Raw genomic sequence first — 23,005 nt, 5'->3', positions numbered from 1 at the left:
CGGCTACAGAGCAGTTCTCTCTCCAACATTCTCAAAGCGAACATTGAGGAAATAACTTATTGAAGGTAAATTAGACCTCAAAAGGAAAAGAAGTTGTGAATTACCTGATATTCAAAACAGTTTTACAATGTTTTAAGCTAGGCTATGACAAAAATATTAGCATAGGGAGACCAGTTTTAAAGAAAACTTCTGCTATTCAAGAATGTAAAATGTCATATTGGCAAACACAAGTAGGAACACTGAATTTTGTTATCAGCACACATGTCTGGGACTAAAGATTAAAACCATTGCTGATAAGCAAGGAAAAAAGCCCCATGTGATTTGAATGAGGCAATATATTTCCCACTAGTTACAAATAAAATAAAAAAGGCTTGAATGACCTCTGAATTATTTAGTCAATGGTTTTGTGAATTAGAACAGAAAATAATTGAAGAAAACACAATATTATTTTATTTATAGATAATTATTTAGTTCATAATAACACTCCAGAAATGTAAGCTGTTACACTTGTTTTTGCCAACAAACATTGCTGTCAATTTGCAGCTCCTTGACCATAGACCAACGACGCAAAATTAGAAACAATCTTTAGGAAAAGGAAGTTGTAAAAACAATCACCTCTGACATTTGTCAAACCATTTTGAAAAACATTTAAATCGTATTTCCAAACTCAGAAATGACAGAATGCTGTTTTTTTTTCCAAAACATTATCTTCAAATCAACTTTTTTGAGTTTCTTTTGAAACAGTTTTATGATTAAAGTTTGCATATAAGGCCACAAGAAAATCACGATACAGAAGCGTACTCAAAACAAGAGAGATGTGGTAGGCAAATTTCTTGCATAAAATCAAACTTAAAAGTTACAAGCAACAAAAACATTATAACTATTTGAAGACTGTACCAGCTGTATGAAGAGAGTCCTCTCAGTTAGGTTATTCTATATTTTACTGAACTCTGTTACCAAAATCTTTTATTATTCATCATCCCACCACTTCTTTTATTCAAGATTGACTGATCTCACTGTTTTGTCCTGTTCTACATTAAACACTAAATAACGTATAACCACTAGTGTACGAGACAGAATTGTATTCTTAAATACAAAACTTGTTCACATGTGCCTACCATACAAATGAGGCAGAGGAACTTCTCTTCTGATACCCCTTTAGACTCGGACTCGAGATCACGGATCCTCCTCTTGAGAGCCTCTAGGACTTGTGACTGGTGTCCTTCAGTCTTTGTCTCGTGTTCCCGGGGGGAGTCCTCCGACAGGACCATCGGTTCCTCCTTCACACTGAGAGGTGGTGGCCGCACAGCACCTGATGGACTAAAACACAATTTCACTCATCATATTTATGTTTTATGATCAACTATTTTGCAGGACCAGACTTTAATAAGAGTTATCATTGAAAACCTAAAAATACAAATGATAACTGGAGTTACACCTAGAAATTCTGAAATATGCAATTTAAGCAGAAACAATTTTTAATATATATTTAGTAGTCGTCAGCTATTACAAAAAATATTTGAATTATCTTCTAATATTTTTATCATTAAAAATACAAAACATTCCACACAGTATAAAAATACTAAAAAAATTGATTATGACATTATTAAAAATCCCATGAACATAAACCCAAAATCAGGCAAATAGGGCGGAAGAAACAGGCATTTAGTATCCTATAATAATGATTAAATGTATTGCCCACACTCAACAGAAACCATTTCACACAGTATAAAAATTAACTGAACATTTGCATTATTAGAGTGATAAACAATAATGGACAACTGCCTGGGCTGCAAAATCTGAGAGGAAAATACATATTACTGATCGAATCATTGGTCCAATATGAACAGTATACTGTAAAATTGAAGTGTGTGTATAAAGCAGAACTGATATTTAAAGTTAAAACTGGATAACAAAGATTTTCTGACTACAACATACAATGGTACTATCATGATAAATCTATTGATTTCTAACCATTATCTGGTTAACGGATATCCGTTGATTGTTACTACTAGGGTTTAGCAATGTAATATATTTAAATAATTAATTTAGTAAATGTCTTCTGCATTTTAAGAGCAGCATACATGGAAATTAAAACAACAGACTGTTTTAAAAATGTGTATCAATATCAAACCTCATGACATTCAAAACAAGTTATTAGTGTAACATAATCATTTAAGACTTACTTGGCTCAAAATCTGTTGTATTTAATTGTTGTTTAACAAACATTTTCTCTTTAATGAAAATTTTAGTAACTTCACAAATTGTTATGAATCATTCAAATTCAAAATATTCTTTATTCATTTGTATACATATGTTGTACAGAATAGTGTCAAATTATTATGTAAATATTATAAATACTTACATTATTGTGCCAATGAAAATATTGATATAAAAGTACGCCAATCACCCTTGATAACTAACTTAGACCTAATCAAGATTAACTAACATACACTTTTTCAGTAGATATTTTATAAATTTGTTGACCCAAATACTAACTATTTCTATGATTATAAAACTCTTCTAAAGAGTAGCAAGATATGGTGGTAAGAAATGTCTTTAGTTTTCTGATAAATATTGTCATATTCTGTTCATTGGTAATGTTTTGAGGTAAGTACTGCATAAATTTTAGTCCTGCAAAAGTTGTTTTTTTTTATAGAGTTCCAAATTATGTCTATCACTAATAAAATGATGCCTTGTATTATATGTGTGACTTTATGATATAGTGGGAATATTAATTTTTTTACAATATTTAACTGTTTCTAAAATATACCTATCAAATGGTTGTCCAGCAGCATATTTTCCTCCAGATAATGAACTAACTGATTGTGCACCACTTTTTCGTATATTTTTGAGAAGACTGGTAATATAGATACCGGTCTGTAGCTTCCTATTTCCTCCATTTTACCCTTTTTAAAGATTGGAACCACTTTAGCAATTTTTAGTTGATTTGGAAATATTCCGGAAATTAAAGATGAGTTGATGATATGTGTTAATGGTTTTAATAAATCTCTCATCTCTCTCCCATCCCTACATTCTCAAAATAACCCTACTTCCCAATCTCCATAAGGTTTTAATTAACACATCAAGGAAGAAAATACAATCTTATTGGCTTCAGCTGAGCCAAAATCATGTTTTCTGGAATCCAAACTAACTGCATAGCATATAGGAAATCCAATATACTGAATCCAATAAGCTGCATGCATTGACTGCAACTGGATGTAATTATCTAATGTCCATCATGTTTGTGAATCAGCAGTTGACAGTTGCAGCATAAGTATGTTAAGAGTGTGGGCTGTGTGAAACGACTTTGAATTTTAACATCAATGTTAAATGTCAAACACTTTTATGCACTTATTTTGGATGCTAGAGGAGATGTCTCATTGTAAAGATATGATTAATATTCATCAAAATACCTTTTAATGTCTATAGTAAAAGTATACTTTTTGAGTATTTCAACAATAAAGTACAAATTGCCAGAAATGTTTTCTGAAAAAAGAATAAAAATATTGAAAAATCCAAAAGTGAATTAATCATATCTTCTAATAAAATATCTTACATAGTTCTATGAAAAAATAAGGTGTAAAGTGTTTCCGATTTAAAATTGTTCTCTTGGAACTAACACGAAGATGGCCACCAGATATTCAGTACACTGACAGCAGGTAGGTAAACAGATTCAGATTTGTCCTCAGAGTTTGTAAGTTTATGTTGTTTTAATAAATCAGTTACTGAATGGTTAGTAGAATCGATTTACCTTATAACAGCTTCTCTAAGAGCTTCGCGTTCCTTTTCCTCCACAGAACCGTCGGCTGAAGGTACCACGACATCAGCTTCTGTATACTGTGTAGGACCAAATGTGGCTGTGTCATCTTCATCTACTACCAGGTCTCCTTCATCCTCCTCACCTGCGGCTCCTGACCTGCTGCTGGTGGCCATGCCTGTACCTGAACACCACACCGATGTGTCACATATACTGTACTCACACTAATTTGTACTCACAGATACACTCACTCCATTCTCAATGCACTCTGATGTAACAAATAAACAAGCTCAGTAGCAGTCTAGTTTCCTACTGAGATAAACAGCTGTTTTGTTATAAAACATGGCAACAAACCAACCCACTGCCACCAACGCTTCCAATCACACTGCTTTAAAATGAAAAATGGTTTTATTCACAAAGCAAAATAAGTCTAAGACTAACGATTACTAAATTATAGTTTCCCAAGCTAATTTTAAAAGTAGTATCATCAGCAAATGAATGACCTAGCAAACATGGTACACACCTGCAAAGCCCCCAACGAGGAGTGTCGAAGCACGTACTCGACGTTGTCCAGCCCACTCATACTCTTCGTAGACCTCCCCTTCTACATCCACGTTCTCGTCCTCTTCTCCCATGGAGCCATGCTGCAACATTATCCTCACCTAAAAATATGATACTACCACAAAAAGTAAGTTTAAAAAGTAATTGCAACAAGAATGTTTGTTATTGAACTTTACATAAATAAACAATACAATTTAATTTTAACTTTGTAACTATGAAGAGATTCTCCAATCTTTACGGATTTACAATATATTTACTTAATTTAAATTAAAATTCCTTTTGCCTATTAGTGGTAGATAAATTTACACATAAGATCAATCATACGAGCAAGTTTTACACAGTAAGGCCATTTCCACTCGAAAGTTACACTAATGTCAATTGGGTTGGCTGAAGGACAGTGCACGTATGGGTCCTCATTATTGTTTAAAATAGGGTAAACATCTTGATGTATTTTTTTATGTAAGAACTTGTTTCGTGTTGTTTTTATAATTAGTTATACCTACAATTAAAAAATATTAGAATATACCTGTAAATTACATTGGTGTATACAAACAGTGCAGAATATGCATCTTTTTGAGGCAGATAGGCATTTGGAAAGGAGGCTTTCCTCCAGAATCTCAGTGCAAGACATTAATGTTACTGTTACAATGATTTACAAAACATCCTTGATTAACAATCTCAAGAGCTTGAGGCTGATAAGCATTTGGAGAGAGCCTTTCCTCCAGAATCTCAGTGAAAGACATTAATGTTATTGTTACAATGATTTACAAAACATCCTTGATTACAATGTTTACAAAATATATGATTTATAAAATATCCTTGACTAATAATCTCAAGACCTTGAGGCTGATAGGCATTTTGAGAGAGCCTTTCCTCCAGAATCTCAGTGCAAGACATTAATGTTACTGTTACAATGATTTACAAAACATCCTTGATTCACAATCTCAAGAGCTTGAGGCTGATAGGCATTTTCCTCCAGAATCTCAGTGAAAGACATTAATGTTACTGTTAAAACGATTTATAAAATATCCTTGACTAATAATCTCAAGACCTTGAGGCTGATAGGCATTTTGAGAGAGCCTTTCCTCCAGAATCTCAGTGCAAGACATTAATGTTACTGTTACAATGATTTACAAAACATCCTTGATTCACAATCTCAAGAGCTTGAGGCTGATAAGGCATTTGGAGAGAGCCTTTCCTGCCACAATCTCAGTGCAAGACATTAATGTTACTGTTACAATGATTTACAAAACATCCTTGATTAACAATCTCAAGAGCTTGAGGCTGATAGGCATTTTGAGAGAGCCTTTCCTCCAGAATCTCAGTGCAAGACATTAATGTTACTGTTGCAATGATTTACAAAAAATATCCTTGATTAACAATCTCAAGACCTTGAGGCCGATAGGCATTTTGAGAGAGCCTTTCCTCCAGAATCTCAGTGCAAGACATTAATGTTACTGTTGCAATGATTTACAAAACATCCTTGATTACACAATCTCAAGAGCTTGAGGCCGATAGGCATTTTGAGAGAGCCTTTCCTCCACAATCTCAGTGCAAGACATTAATGTTACTGTTGCAATGATTTACAAAATATCCTTGATTAATAATCTCAAGAGCTTGAGGCTGATAGGCATTTTGAGAGAACCTTTCCTCCAGAATCTCAGTGCAAGACATTAATGTTACTGTTGCAATGATTTACAAAACATCCTTGATTAACAATCTCAAGAGCTTGAGGCTGATAGGCATTTTGAGAGAGCCTTTCCTCCAGAATCTCAGTGCAAGACATTAATGTTACTGTTACAATGATTTACAAAACATCCTTGATTAACAATCTCAAGAGCTTGAGGCTGATAGGCATTTTGAGAGAGGCCTTTCCACAAAAATGTCAGTAGAAGGCACTAATGTTAACGAATACTGCACATTTCAATGGTAGGTTAATATTTCGGTGTGTCATATTAAAATTGTCTCCAAGAATTCATAGTAAACGTATTTTCCACTGTTCTTTCCAAACCCATATTTTGACTTATATCAGTTTACTACTCTACTACCACACTTATAACCAAGTGACAAGAAGACGCACCTTGCGTAGACACATCTCAACGTGATGGTTGACCTCCTCTAGAGGACCCTGGATGGGCTCGTTGCAGACAGGACAGGACACTTCATCTGCCTTCCGCTTGCGGTACTTTATCCTGAGCCTGCCCTGCCGATTGGCCCTTATCCTTTGGTATGTCTGGAAACCAGCATCACTCTTGAAAAATCCAAGTCGCTTTAGAACATTATTTCCACAACTAATTTAAAATTTAACTTATTTGGATTTTTTATACATTTTACTTTTTGGGACACAACTTTAAGTTTCATAAATAATAATAATCAAAACAAATGCATAGTTTTCAAATTGATCAGCATAGTATTAAACAACTAAAAAAAAGAACTTTAATGATATTTGATAATGCAATACTGGCTTACAAACGTTAATTTATTTGTTACATGTGAAGTTATTTTGACACTGTGTTAACAATACTTGTATAATTATAAATAAATGGCCTATTAGAATTGTATAGTAAAATATAACAGCCATTAACGATTATGGTATGACCTTTTAAATTAATTCTTTCCTTAAAAACTTGAAATTCAAATAATACAATATTGCTATGCAGCAAGTAATTTTTGTGTAAGAAAGATAATCCACATAGTCTGTTTATACTCCAGGGGCTGACATTATAATTGATTATTGCATTTTATAACAATCTTCTAACAAGAATTATCAAAAACTGAGTAAGAATAAAAGTTGCTTGAAACTGAGTGACAATTTAAAAAATTAAACCAATTTTGATATCTGTTGTGGAATACAAAATAAAAATTTTACACACAATTGAATTTCCGTTATATTGAAACCTTTTATTGGCTAAATAAAAAACTTATAAAAAATTATACTTCAATGCCCTTGTGAAGTGGACAAATATGAGCCTTTATTGAATAACAAACATGAATGATAATTGTGTAGAATTTACATCCTTGAATGGAAATATTTTTAAGGTATGCCTTAGGAGTGTTCCAGTTCTGTTAATTATTTGTTAACTTATAACATATGCTCTTTTGCCTTTTGTGGATTGAAATAGAGTTAATTCTAAATAAACGTGACAAACAATAGATTGTTGTATACACACGCATATATAATATTGTGTACCAATTGCGGTGCGGAGGCATGAGTTTTAAACAAAAGAAATAATGGACATCAATCATTTAAAACTGATAACAGGATTTTATATCTTCAACTTGAAATGGTCAACATACAACAACAGCTTAATACATGTACTTAACCCACGCAACCAGAGTTGATCCTTCTGAAGGTACTTTATCCGTAAGATTTCCAGGAAATTCAACAATACCTTAGAGACCCCCAAAGTTTGAGATTTGATCTGCGATTCCGAAATTGACTATTTCCAGTTGATACTTAAATGGTTTTCTGTGTGAAATACACCAAACGTGTATTTCAAATGCAAGGTTTTCACCCTATTTTACAATATCTTAGGTCAGAAAGATAAGCCATTAATTTTTAGTTTTATCCAGAAATGAGATCCGTGGCTCGAGTCCAGGAGCCGAGAGACAAGTTGCTCTGTATAAGATACAACCTGGGTTTTCTTTAAATCGAATAGGGATTTACTGTAAGAAAGAAGTCGGCAGCCGTGCTAGTTTTGGTGGAGGTTGATATAGAAGGGTCCCAAAGGGGTTAACCAAATGAAATTATAATTTTTCTCAGATGAAACTGTTCTTAGCTTGTTGACACACTTACACTAGCTGTCAGGCACTTAAACAAATGTGTTAAATTAGCGTTAGCTCATCATATACAGCTCTCAAACTAGTCTCTTTGTCTAGTTGCCTGATGATGATATATTATATATGTGTCTGACTTTGGTCTTAGAAACCCACGCATTTCGGGGGAGGGGGCTTTCAACCTCCTGGCTACAGCCTTGCTCTTCTCTCACATATTTATAATGACAAGAACACACTTATGGAGAAGTTGCAAACAAAATAAAGTTTCAGGTTAAGTAGATTTTACAGGAAGGTGCTGAGGCGTTTATTATTGCACAAATATACATCCCCCAAACCTCAAATGCAATACAGTTTCCCCAATAAAAAGTGTGGATTTTTAAGCCACTTCATTCATAAGTATTATAACTGCATATGCCACTTAAGTAGACGACAGCTAAAGGCGAAATGGACTAAACTCAGCTGGCTCGTTAGGCTCACAGATAACAGACAACAGTATCTTACACTTCAACAGACACGCGAAACTTCACGCTAAGTGATAAATATGTGAAGTTAGGCATCCTGCTTGAAGTACCGGCAAGTGGTTCACTACTGGGGTATAAAAAATTACCCACCAGCTGTTTATATAAGGATGCACGATAATGTTATTATATTGACATTTCTAAACGTGCAAGTAAAATGAAGCACGTGCTAACCAATGGGCTCATGTCAGTGTAAACTCCTACTGCAGCTTACTTATCCTGCGAACTATGAGTTACATAAATGGCTTTTTCTGGAATACCCATTCAATTTTTATGTTACGACCTCTAAACATTTCACTTAAGAAACCATTGTATCGAATTTGAAATAACTCCAATAACCAGTGGACTGGATAATTACATAACTAAATCCGGACTGGGTCAGGGCTGATTCCCAATGTTAGCTTCAAGGTCAGTATTGATGATGGATGTTTTGAAAGAATAACAGGACTTTGAACTATGGCGAATTCTACAGTTTAGTAGAATGTCACTCGTGTGGTGTACATACCTCCCACCTGGCCTCCAGAGAACCGTCGGACGACGAGAGGTGTTGTTGGTCCCGCTGATGGGGACCGGGAGAGGACAGCCTGCGGACCCTGACGTTGGCACTCAGCTTGTACAGTCGCTCCAGCTCCTGGACGAAGTGGGTGTCCAGTTCTCCAGGCCTCAGGGTGACCCCGCAGACCGGGCAGCACGACGGGTCCGCCTGGAACTTCTTCTTGCCTGGGGGAGAAGCGGACAGTATGTTATTGAGACAGAAGGCCGTGTTGCTCATGATGCTACCGCCACCGATACACTCTAAACACTAAACACTAACCAAACAAGGGACGGACAGCTGCAGGGTGTAGACTCCCCGGCCGGACACCCTGTCCCTGACTTCTATTGTCACCAATTACCTTTGTCACCCCTCACGGCCGATTTCACATTCCTCCCCACCCTATCTGTAGCAGCGGTCGCTACTCACTTCTCGCTACTCGCTACAAGCTACCCGCTCGCACTACCTACCTAACCCTACTTAATGCTAATTAGCTTATACAACCCCCCGTCACCCGTAAAAGTGTGAAAATTCACAAGAGGCTATGCATAATGAAGGCTCATTTGTTCATTGTTGTACAGAACGTCAATATACCTCTTGTGCCTCGTGGCGTATTATATACTATTTTCCAGTTATTATGTTTTACGCATACACCAAAACTAACTAATGTACAGTAGGAATGACTTTTGCTTGATTTTTAAAAGATTTCATGGTATAAAACAGCGCTACAGTCATAGAAACTCTATTATTAATCTTTAATGTGCGGAATAGATTCAGTCCAGTCAGTTTACACATCACGTAGCTATGAAATTGTGGAATCAGTACTGACTACAGATTGTCAGTACTGTCAGATATCAGGCGCTGAACTACGCGAAAGGCGAAATGGAACTGAAATCGACATTCGCATTATACACGATTATTCCATTCACACTGTACTAGATTAAACGTCATAACAAATCGCTAAACCAACAATAAATAAGAAGCATATTTATTAAAGAACCTATAGTAATTTGTATACTTACTATTTGTCTTCAAAACGATACGCAACAATAATTCAATAATTTATTTCTATTTGTAATATACAACACAAAGTTATGCAACTCTCTCCAAAGAGTTGTGTAAATGTCATAAATATCCGGTGCTTAGAGATCCCAAGAGGTAAAGTTCATGTTCAATAAATACTATCCCAAATTTGAGAGAGGTGTTCCAAACATAGGAGATGTTACCTTCTCTGTTTCACTGTATACATGTAATGTTAAACTCGAGGTGCAGTGTTACAATTTTCCAGATACCTTAGAAAGTGCAGCAGAAAATTAAAAATTATTTTTGGTATTGACATATACTGTACCTTTTTTTAATAAAAAATATAATATATATATATATATATATATATATATATATATATATATATATATATATATATATATATATTATATATAATATAACTGAATATATATATATATATATATATATATATATATATATATATATATATATTAGTCGGTTTTATGGAAAAATCAACCAAAATATTAACTGGGAAGTGTTTATAAATACAAAACACCTCAGAAAGATCTAGCTGTTTCGTTGCTGTAATAGATCGAAATTAATAGACAAATTTCTTGCTTCAAAGTAAAGTGTCATCTAACATTTGTATTTCAAATATATGATTTCCATGTAACGTTGACTGAAAAAGTGAAGACAACAAAATTTAAAATCAAATGTTCAAATCACTTCTGGGTCTGGCGAGTTCCCTTGGGTCCCTGTACATTCACATTCGTGGTACTGAAAACTGTACTATTCAAATCAGACACTTTAATTATTACATGAAGTTTTGCTTTACGGGATATCACGATTAAGATTTATTAGATTTTAAAAATATAATCCCAATTTTGTGTTCTATTTTAAACTAGTACAAACACCGTCCTAACACGAGGGCATTGAAATAGTTTTCAACAGTGACGAGAGATTCTAATTGCTTTGATCAAGTGACAAAGTTGCTATTATTCCGCCAACAATCCTCATCTCCTTTTTAAAGTGCTGAAAATTCTTAAGATAGTGCGTGTCCGTAATTGTTAATTTACACCATAACACTACATTAAGTGTCATTCTACTTTAATTTGGAGAAATTGCAGTAGGTCGAGGTTTAAATGTAGAGAACATAAAACAATCACGTGTTTTAAGAAATAAGAACGCATTAAAGACCTCCCGTGAGATTTGTGGAAAATAAAGTAAAAAATAAATATGACCTTAAATAGTGAGGAGGAGGGATAAAAACTGGCAATTATAATCTCACTGCACTTGTCAATCAAATCAAATCAATTTTATTGTTGTGACAATAATTAGGCTACAGCGTATGGAAAACGTCAATTAATAAGAATATCCTAATATTTCTGTCATTCTTACTATAAATACACATTCATACATACGATCTTTACAATCATTCATCGCCAATGCAACCCACTTCGAACAGCGGGGTCAATCTCCTAATTGGGCGGCCTCCCTGTTGAAATCCAAAAACTCACCTGCATTATAGAATGCTTGAGACACCAAGAAGCGTTTTAGGCGAGTCTTTAATGCCTTAGGCGTTGGAGCATCTTTAATTGAATTGAGCAGTCTGTAGAGGAATTGAACACCGAGGGCAGGCGTTCATAAACCACCGTTCTGTGTCTCCCAGTTCGGTAGTTTGCTCTGCCACGTGTCTCATACATGTGTATGTCTTGGTCTCTGGTTAAGGTACATTTATTCATACAAAACATAGTTGTTACCAATATGTAGAGACATGGCAGAGTCAACAGCTGCAATTTCTTGGAAGCTTGCTTGCACAACTCTCTGAATTTGATTTTTGTGATGATTTGAATCTCTTTTTTTGGAGTCTGAATGCTCTTTGTAACCGAACGTTGGAACTTGTAGTTGAATGCTTACATTGTCGACTGGAATATTTCTACACGGAACCAATTAAGCGACACAACATTTATTGCATATGTAGTTCGATAATGAAATAAGTATAGTCATATGTAAAGAAAAGCGGTCATAGAAAGAAAAGGTAAATTACATGGATGGGTTGTAGAATTAAACAAGGCAGAGGTAAGCCACACCACGTGTCGCGCAACAAACATCGCTGAGGTTGCATGAAAACTTACAAATTTGTACAGCTCATTTCATTCTCCAGACGTTCTGCTATCAGATATACAAGCATAAATCATACAGAACAGAAATTGACACAAAATTACGCTCAGCAAAATTCCCTGGTTGGGCATACACTATCATAGAACATGTAGAAATGAAATTTCATGCAAAATTGAAAGTCTACGGATGAAGCCTTCCTTGAGATATCTTGTCACATGATACATTCGCGATTTTGTTCATTTAGTTAGGTTTCACAGCAGTGTTCATATAATAAAAGTTCCGGTGAGTTAGGGAGGGTACCCACAACGCGAGAGTGTGCGGAAAACTCATATAATTGTACTAAGTTTGTTTACAAAATTATTTATTCTGCTATTTTCCCGAAGCCATCATGGTAACTCATGAGACCAATGTAAACACATACACTAACTCTCAGCCTAATCCCACAGAGTAACATGCACCGACCTCATCGAACTCATTGTTCCTCATATTTAAATGAAGCTTCATGCAAGATATCAAGTCTAAACGACATTTCGTTTTCGAGTTATCATGCGGACGGACAGACAGATAAATTAAATTTGTCCAGCCCCACGAGTGATAGGTTTCGCTAAAGCTCAGCCCATCAAACTAAGAGCCGACAGCGAATTTTTACTGTGTAAGCACACAACCTAATTTATCTTGAAATCGATAGAGGACATGCTAGTTTAGGCGGAGGCCGAAATGGGAAGGCACCAAAAGGGTTAAGATATTTTAAGATGATTTCTTTTTCATATCATACTTTTCTTACCTTGACAAACTAAAAATCGATCGTCTGACATCCAAATAATAGTTATATTAACGCCAGACAACGAGCTAAACAGGTTGAAAGTCACATATTCCTGCCAGTCTGTAAATGGTTAATTGGCGCTAATTTAACATTTATTTACGCGTGTGGCGGTTGGCTTTAAGTGAGTCAAGCTAAGATAAATATGATGCGAGAAAAAAGTTACATGTCTATTTTTAACCCTTTTCATACAATTCACTTCAACCTCCACAAAAACTAGCAGCTGACGATCGATTACTTTCTTGTGGAAAATCCATTTATCGCTTTTAAGAGAGAACAAAACAGGTTGTATATACAATGGAAATTGGTTCTCCGCTCCTGGTCAATATTGGATGATTAACTCGATATAGTAAAGGATAGTTTTCGCCCCCCCCCCCACACCGTTTTGGTGTACCGCTGTACATAGACGGCCGAAAGCTGGTAAAATGCGACACGGGTGTTGTACAGGACTATAAGAAACTATCCAGCTTCCTTCAATGTGCCAAGACCCTCCATCCGAGTAGCACTAAGGGCCTGTCACGTGACCGATAAGGGCGACGGACGCTGGTGTCGGTGGCAAAACGAGACGGCAAGTCATGATTAGTGCACGGCACTCGACACTCAGCACAAGCAGTAGACGAGCATGCGACCATGCTTACTGAGGCTAAAAAGAAAAAGTTGTTGGACAGCTCTACTATATCATATGCTTATCTTAAAAGGGGATGTAATGTTGATACTAGAAAGGCAATAAATGAAATATTTAAAGAACTATATAAGTTTGGCAAATTCCACCACTTACTTAGATTTACAGATGTTTAATAATTACAAAAAGTCTCAACTTTTGATCACATTGTGGAGGTTTTGAAAAATGGTATTTATAAGGAGACAACTTCAGTTGAAGAGCGACTGATTATCATTGTATCACCTTGAGTTAAGCTGAATTTAACCATTGAGTTACAGTTATTGTTTATAATAAACCTGACAAGTTATTGAAACCAGAGATAAAAAGGTAACACAAATGGGTTAACATTTTTTGTGTTCACAAATTGTTTATTGCATTATACTTAATGGTCAGTGGTTGTATAAAATTCTTGAAAAACACTAGAAAACAAAATAAACGAGTCTTAGAAATACACATATGGATTTCTGACACATATAAACATTGAGTAATATTTATATAAACTTAACCATGGTAGATTTCATAAAACTCATACACGAGCACTTCCAGACGGCCACGGCGATGGCAATGAGTATGAGATTGTCCCCGACTGATGGCAGACCGAGCACCCAACTCGTCCACCACAAGCTGTTGTATTTGCGACCGCACTTCAAGTTTCTGTAAAGGGGCCATCTGCTTAAAATGCGGTATCATTGTCTTTAACAAAATGCATATCGTCATCATCATTGTCACATCCCTTAAAATTTCATTTTAATGGTTCTTTTTCGAACTTACACAACGGGGTGCTTTCTCTGACCTTGGAATTTTTAGCAGGCCTTACAGTTTCAGTTATAACGCTCATGCTCTATTTCTTTTTCTCCTTTTTCTGGGGAATTTATTCGGTGTTCTGAGTTGGATCACTCTCTGACAGTATAGATGCCGAGAGCATGTCGTTGTTGACCATCTGTATCTCATCCAAGGTAACATCATTTTCCAGCTGGCTTTCGGGAATGTAGGACTCGGTCTCCACATCTTGCAAGAACATCAGATTGAAGTATTTGTCGCCCTTGCCGTCCAGCTAGTACGGGACCTAATCCACTAATAATTAGCTACAAAGAACCTACCGAAACCCGTATTAACTTTATTCAGTAATGAGGTCGAAACAGTGACTTTTTACAATATATTTGAATTGAAAACACGGTGTTACATTATATCCACACATGTCCTAGAACAAATACACGAAATTCGAATCTCAAAACGATTTGCTAACGGTTCCCAAGACAGTCGAGTCACACAGTTTTACGATTTATCGATTTCAGGCTTAAGAGCCAAGAGATCTGCCTAAGAGAGTTCACATTTTGTCAGCAGATATTTTTTTCAAAGTTTTTTCTCCGCAATGCTATAGTATAGGGAATAACTTTGATGAACTCCCAATTGCATTCAATATAAAAATTACTATACGGATGGAAACCCACAACTAAGATTCAGAGAAGGTTACATTAAATAATCGAGGGAAGGCTTATTAACTTTTATCTTGATATACTTGCACTCACGGAAACTTCTTGAAAAGAATGAGGGATTGTGAGTTTTGCCTTTGAAGAAGTTCAAAATACAGAATTTCTTAGACGTAGGGTAACTAGTGCAATCGAAGGTATAGTCGATTGTCAGACAATCGAAGTCGGGGTAGAGGTGCTCAAACCGACATCCGCGATTTTCAGACTCATATCTTCCAATAACCCAGTAATATCCCAATCTTCCCGTCTCATCTACTGGACTAGATCCTGGCGAAACTGTAAACCAGAAAATTCAATCGGAGCCCAATAAACACAGATGCAGACTATTTAACGAACAGGGTCTTAAATATCTGAAAGAGCCTTAGTAATGTTGTCAATTTGAATCAAATGAGCACTCAAGAAAATATACACGAGCCTCAAGTGCAGCTTTGTAAATCAATAGGCTGCATAGACAAACAAAATCTTACTTCTTACAAAACTCTTCGTCATTCATCTGGATATAACATTTCTAAATTCTGTTAAAGTATGATAAAAAAATCTAACATCCCAGAGTACCACAAAACAGAATTTTAGTGCACCTTAAAATTAAACCAGGTATCTAACTTGATCTAAACGTAGACTTGCATAGGACAATTAATTTTTATAATATTAGTTTTAATTTTTTAAAGCTTGATTTTGACAAATTAAAGAGTTATTTTCAGTATTCCCTATTTAACGAGGAATCCATGTACAAGAATAGTTTGATTCAGTTTGGAGAGTACACGAAAGTAGAGTTAATGTACTTCAAAAGACCTTGTCAAGTACAGACCACAGAGTTGTTTTATATCAGTATCAATTTTATACTATTCCCAGTAGCTAGCATTACACGATGTAGGCCGGCCCGTCCAGCCACATCAGGTATATCTGGCCCTTTAATGATGTGGACATTACTGTTTTATAGGGCTTGAGCGATCGATATATTCCAAAGCATTGTAATGTATGTTAACTTAACTGTCAACTATATGTATGGCAATTATCTTTCCTTTATGACAGATCGTTGTACATTTATCGATGTTGAACAGGACATTAGAACATAAATGTACGTTTTAGTTTTCAAATCCATAACTATAAATAATTTATTAAATTTAAGCAATTAATGAGCATTCTAAGAGCTAATACAATACAAACTGTAAAAAGCTTGAAATAGTTTTTATTTATATTTGCTAGTTTGTTTTTAAACTTACATTACGTAAATAAAATCCTTATATGTAATACACGAGAGGCGCTTATTGTAATAATTATTCCTCCTTTTAAAGGACCGAATTTTTTAAAACTATGTATCAAAATAACCGCAGATTGCCACGGAGGTCTTAAAAGTTGCATTTGTTTTCTGTTCAAGGACGAGAATTATTAACAAGGCTCATTCCCACCATAAAATTAAAACGGTTACTTCGGTTAACTTTGAAATCAGCTGGTCAAAATCAAATAAATTTAAATTACAACTGGTTATAACATCAATAAAGAAACATATTTGTAGTTTACATCAATAATACATTAGTGTTACATTTTTGTTATTAGATTTATTTTAGCAAATTCCACATGTTTCGAATTGAATACGTGATTGGTTCACAAGAAGCCGCGAGCTGAACCACATGTGATGGGATATGTGACGGCCGAGGATACGTGATGATGATATCAGAGTATTGTGTACACCAGGCCCAGTCAAAACGGAAGGGTTAGTTCAGTTTGCCAAACTAAGTGTACACTATTATTTACAGCAGATACTGGCAATGACAATCTAAGCATTTTAATATCTTCTGTAAAAATAATGCTTTAGTTACGGTGAGTTCCAGCGTACTCAAAGACAACCAACAAAAAAACAAAAACCAACCCAGGTGAACCTTACTGTTTACTGTTAATGTTCGCTTAGATAATACTCCAGACCACGTTAACAGGTGTGCTGCAACGCAACATGTCGATGGTGAGCCGACTGTTGCGTGAGCTATCAAAGTTACTGAATGTGATAAAGCTCGGCCTGTAGAAGAACGTGAAAGTTGTAAGAGTGACTGTCACGATGTATCTTCGGTACTTGCACATACAGAAATAGAGACCAATGTCGTCATTACGTACCGAATGCTAATGTCGTACAAGCATATCAGAAGATTGTTGTTCTTTAGGAGCGAATTTTGTTGTTTACTCGACGGTTGGGAATCTATAGCAAATAGCTTCGCTTTATATCGGTTCTGATCCATTTTCATACCGGTTACTTTCCTCGTTTTGAGAAGAGGACTGTTTCAACATATGTTTTACGCTACAGAGCGAGCTACGACACAATAAAATACAGTCGACATCCCATAGACTTTCGGCATGGCTGGAATTTTCACAAAGAGATATACATCGAGAGAAAAATTTGCTACAGTATATTGTTGATGTGTATAAGGATAGATAATTATCGTCTGGCATTGATAAAAAAACTGGGCAGGCGTAGATCCGAGCTCTACATTAATCTCCACAATACTGTACGGGTTCGAGCAGGTTACTACAAGTCATTTTGCCAAGTGTCTCTCAAGACAATCACCACAATACTGTACGGGTTCGAGCAGATACCGACAAGTCATTGTGCCAAGTGCCTTTCAAAAAAGTCAACACAATCTCCACAGTACTGTACGGGTTCGAGCAGGTAACGACGTCATTTTTCCAAGTGCCTTTCAAGAAAATCACCACAATCTCCACAGTACTGTACGGGTTCGAGCAGATACCGACAAGTCATTGTGCCAAGTGCCTTTCAAAAAAAATCACCACAATCTCCACAGTACTGTACGGGTTCGAGCAGATACCGACAAGTCATTGTGCCAAGTGCCTTTCAAAAAAATCACCACAATCTCCACAGTACTGTACGGGTTCGAGCAGGTAACGACGTCATTTTTCCAAGTGCCTTTCAAGAAAATCACCACAATCTCCACAGTACTGTACGGGTTCGAGCAGATACCGACAAGTCATTGTGCCAAGTGCCTTTCAAAAAAATCACCACAATCTCCACAGTACTGTACGGGTTCGAGCAGATACCGACAAGTCATTGTGCCAAGTGCCTTTCAAAAAAATCACCACAATCTCCACAGTACTGTACGGGTTCGAGCAGGTAACGACGTCATTTTGCCAAGTGCCTTTCAAGAAAATCACCACAATCTCCACAATACTGTACGGGTTCGAGCAGATACCGACAAGTCATTGTGCCAAGTGCCTCTCAAGAAATTACCACAATCTCCACAATAAGGATTGGAATCCGTTCGCCATTGTCTGTCAATGGCCAATGTTTTCTGTCCGGAAGCCTTATCCATTTATTTCATTTACTTTTAACGTTATTGGAATCAAATGAAGTCTTCATTACAATGCGTTCTTAAACAAGCGGCCAAATCTATTAGTTAGAGTCAGTAAAAGGGCTTGTCTCGTGCACATATTTTGATAACAGTTAATGAAGAGTACAAGTTAAGAGAAAAATAAAAGTAGACTCGGTTGTTTGAGCAGAATACGAGACTTCAGCGTTCATGAAATTGTCTCGACATATACGGTGCGTGGACGATGTGGCTTTTTCCATCCAAATTCACCATGGATCAATAGTCATAGCTCAAAGGATTTTCCAAACCACTATTTCAACAGATCAAAGAAAATGTCAGAATTATCTAATTTATAAGCGCTCAAATAGCGGAAGAACCATTGCCGGTCGTGGAAGATCAGTAGAAAATAGTTTTGTTGTACCCCACAAACAGCAAACAAAAGAAGTATAATGTACGCAACAATTTTGAGATATTCAGCAGTGTAAAATTGTTAACATTTATAAAAGGTTTGGTTCTGCATTCACTGAGTTTCAGGCAGGTTTCACTCTTATGATGAAGTGTAAGGGTATTTTACTGCTAGGTTGGTAGGATCTTGTAAAACCTTGAATGTCACGTTGAAAATCGACAGAAGGAAACATTCATTGAAGGTAAATACGAACGTGATTTTGAACCAGGAGTAACAAAATAAATAGTTCGAATCCGTTTTAACCGAAAGAACGAATAAACAAGACATATTTTTTTACATAGAAATACTGCATCATTACAAATGGCAAATTCTGGTACAATCTGGAGAAAGATTACGACACAACTCGGAGTAGCTTTTCCAAAAATCACTCGACTTTCCCCCTCGCGCATTTCACAGTTTTGTTGACCTTCTCACTGTCAATAGTCACACTTACAGCTCTCCAGAGCTTGTCTTCTATGGCATGGATGGGAGCTCACAGATGAGTTGTGATTCAGTGCTTCAATGCAAGGATTCAATAACTTTGATGTTGCGGAATTTGATTGCTCGGTTACTTGGTGTAAATGTCCCTGTTGACAGTGTAGGTCTGTTGAATGAATATTGAATATTATACGATAGACAATTTCTGTTACTTGTAAGTTAAACAATGCCTCGAGATATATTGAAGACATTTTGTTCAGGCAGAACACAAAATCAGCACACCACGGATTGCCTAATCGTGTGAGATGAAAACAGAAAGTTGGTCAGCCGGTTATAATTTTAAAAGAGCTGAATTTGAATTAATGCATGCAAAATGAAATGTCGATCTATGATTATTACTGAAAATAATCTCAATAGAATTTAATTGTACCTGTGAAAATAACTTGTATTTCCTTGATGTACCCATTGGTCGTGGTAAAAAGTGCACTCATTGTGCACTGTTAAATTGTTATCAGTGTTATCCGTTATCAGTGCTAAGTTAGAAACTCCCCAACACTGTACGGGTTTTTGTCAAAACAGGCATTCTCAATCCCTTCCCTAAGGCATGATTGCTCTAACGCCTCAGCTAATCTGGCAGTAAATTAAAGTTTAACGCCACAGTAAACGAGTTTTGGAAAAAAGTAGTTCTATATGCGGAATTCCAAGATTCAATTCACTGAGAAGGTAATGCCCACCGCAGACGACAGTCTCGAAGAGATTTATGTTCTTCCGGACAAATAAAACTGACGAAAATATAAAAAATTGAAAATTGCTGAAAGTTTCAATATAGTGTATTGTTTATCTTTTTTCATCAAATCCTAGGCCTTTACAAAACCATGAGATCTTCTGAACAATGCTTTCCTGTTCCAACCCCTCTTCCGTATGCATAAGAACACCTAGGGATCTTGAGCGTTTGCTCTGTAATGCCGGACATTCAAATATGACGTGCTTGGCTGTTTCGTCAGCCTCGCCACATTTCCTGCACAGTGTTTCCTGAACTGGAATACCTATTCTGTTCAGGTGACTTCGGAATATCCAATGACCTGTAATAAAACCAGTCACCTTTCGGATCTCCGTTCTACTCATTCTAAGGGCATCTGCTGCAATGTTCCTTGATAGTCCCTTGAGCATCTGCTTTGCTTGTACATTCCCCTCAGTATTTCTCCAATGTTGTAGGTGTTTGTTAACCATCCACTTGGTAACTGATCTACGTGCTAAGTTATATGAGACCCCACACGTTTGTTTATCTTAATTAGAGCTCTATACGAAAACCGAGTGCATTTATTTGACATATTTTTCAAACCCATCTTTTGCAATTTAAAAAGAGATTTGGTTTTTGTGTTTTCATGGTCCCATACAGCACCTCCGTATGAGAGGTGTGGATTTTGGCAAACAAATTCGTCTGTACACAGTTTAGTGTAATAATGTGTGTTAATACGGTTATTACGACCAACAGAGGGTTTAAAAAGGACGTAATATCAAGGGCTAGCAGATCCATATTACCCATGAAATTACATTGTAAACAATTACATTGTATATTACTGATATTGTATTAACCATGAAATTTACTAATAATGTTGTTTGTGGGTTTGAGGCCTGCACACCCACAAGATTCCAGTGAGACAAAACATGCAATCAACATGAAAATGATTCGTGATAGTTACACGTAGTCGCCACTACACCACTAGGACGTGGTTGGTAGTAGGTGTTGGTAGTAGCTATGGTAGTGACCTCACTGTGGTACCAGAAATACTTAACTTGAATTTCTTATTTAGACCACAAGTCATATTATTTGGCACTATCACTTTATAGCTAGTTTAATACGCGTACGTGAACACGTATTCTTGTTTTTAAAGAAAGTTAGCTCTCAGTTAGATAAATACATTGTTATTATCGACCATTTACTGCAGGGCTAGTACAAGTCATTGTGAATGTTGTGTTTAGCTCCAGCTCACCTTCCTCTTAGTGCAGCGTCAGGAATCTGACGCTGTCACAGAGTTAACTCCTGGAATCTGGAGTCATGTTCGTCTGAAGAGATCTAAAGAGAGGCGGCGACGAAAGAGCTCAATTTGAACTCTTTACATTGTTTCCACATCAGAGACACTTAGACTGCAACATATAGAGTAATCTATATGAAGAGGTATTCTCATTGTCTCATCAGGATCACAATTGAGTGCACTATGATGACGATCTCTAAGCACGGTGGAGCAACTGGGTTTTCTACATGTTACGTAGCTATGGCGGGAAGGGTTGATTCAATGTGGATTTTGTGTTTAGCTCCAGTTCACCGTTCTATTGGTAATTGAGCGTGTATAACTGACAAAAAAATTATACAAATGTAATATCACAACAGTTATTTTATAACAAGCTCAACAAGAAACGTCGTTAAATATTACTACTGACTTGTTTGTATTTAGTAATTTTTACATTAATTTCTTAAAAATCAATAAGCGGTTCTTCATGTAACCGGATTAAAATTGATAATAACACACACAAATCTAAAATTGCTTAATTTCTCATGGCTCCAGCCTACAATAAGCAGATGAGTACCGCCATTGCCGTTGTACCTGGAGCAACGAACATCGCGTCGTATCCCAATGAGATCAGTAATATTCTCATTGTATGTTCGGTTGTTGTAAAAGAAAGATGTGAAAACAACATTATAATTCAACTATAGGAGGGGTATTGGTTCGCAGTGTAGTTGTTGCTGCTGTCTCTTATTTCCAGGTTAAAAGTTGATGCATTACAAGAATTTGGATAAAATGAAAATGAAAATGATAAGCATAAGGCTAACTGATAGCAAATTCAACAAAAACTGGCCAAATAAAAAGTTCAACCAACAGAAATTGAATTCAATTGCAATTTCTCCTAATCGTTCTCAAAATTAGTAATGTACCCCAACTAATAAACTAACAGTTGATACTCGGTGGGCAGTTGTGATTCTCAGTGGCTGATTGGTACTCAATGGTCGTTGGTACTCAATGGGTGATGAGTACTCGGAGGGTCCGTCGTGACTTGCACGGAGGATCAAGGAGAAAGCGCGGCACGGAAGAAAGTACAAATAAACTGACTATAATGTTGACCCTTATGTTATACAGTTCAAAAGTCTGTAGTTGGATAAACTCTTGATCGATTTCCTGAACACAAAAGCTAGACTACTCACGTCGAAATATGAATATGTTGGAGGTTACCGTTTTATGTAGAAATTTATATATTTAATTTGAGAAGATTAAGCAATTATTTATCATATTTCAAACTAAAAAGAGGTTTAAAGCAAAATTTAACTAAAATATTCATGTCTGTCAAAGTTTAATGTTCCCTGACAGCGTGAATGTAGTACAACTTGAACTGGTTAATATGTTGGAGTTAAGTTTAAAAAATTGGATTTGACTACGTTTCTCAGATATCTCAGAATATATAATTAGAAATTATTCCAAGCATATACTGTACTAAACTACTTACAGAATAGAAAAAAATTTAATGGTTTAAAAAAAAAGTTGAACACAAAATTTGTCAGAAAAATT

General features: G+C 36.0%; 1 protein-coding gene across 3 annotated transcripts in view; it reads right to left on the bottom strand.

The window, feature by feature from the left end:
* LOC124368810 (E3 ubiquitin-protein ligase RNF220-like) overlaps positions 1–23,005 on the bottom strand; it is a 218,977-nt gene that overhangs the window by 5,747 nt on the left and 190,225 nt on the right. For 2 of the 3 annotated variants that reach the window (XM_046826205.1, XM_046826207.1), the window contains exons 4-8: positions 9,122–9,336; positions 6,402–6,572; positions 4,284–4,404; positions 3,755–3,944; positions 1,119–1,320 (exon numbers count right to left, since the gene is read on the bottom strand). In XM_046826205.1, the coding sequence (XP_046682161.1) occupies positions 1,119–1,320; positions 3,755–3,944; positions 4,284–4,404; positions 6,402–6,572; positions 9,122–9,336 (899 nt within the window). The remainder of the gene's footprint in view (positions 1–1,118; positions 1,321–3,754; positions 3,945–4,283; positions 4,405–6,401; positions 6,573–9,121; positions 9,337–23,005) is intronic. The other variant, XM_046826208.1, reaches the window with a different exon arrangement.

This window comes from Homalodisca vitripennis, chromosome X, assembly GCF_021130785.1.
Source record: "Homalodisca vitripennis isolate AUS2020 chromosome X, UT_GWSS_2.1, whole genome shotgun sequence".
NCBI classification, from domain to species: Eukaryota; Metazoa; Arthropoda; class Insecta; order Hemiptera; family Cicadellidae; genus Homalodisca; species Homalodisca vitripennis.
The sequence above is the reverse complement of the archived record's forward strand: the minus strand, read 5'-3'. Positions and strand labels throughout refer to the sequence as shown.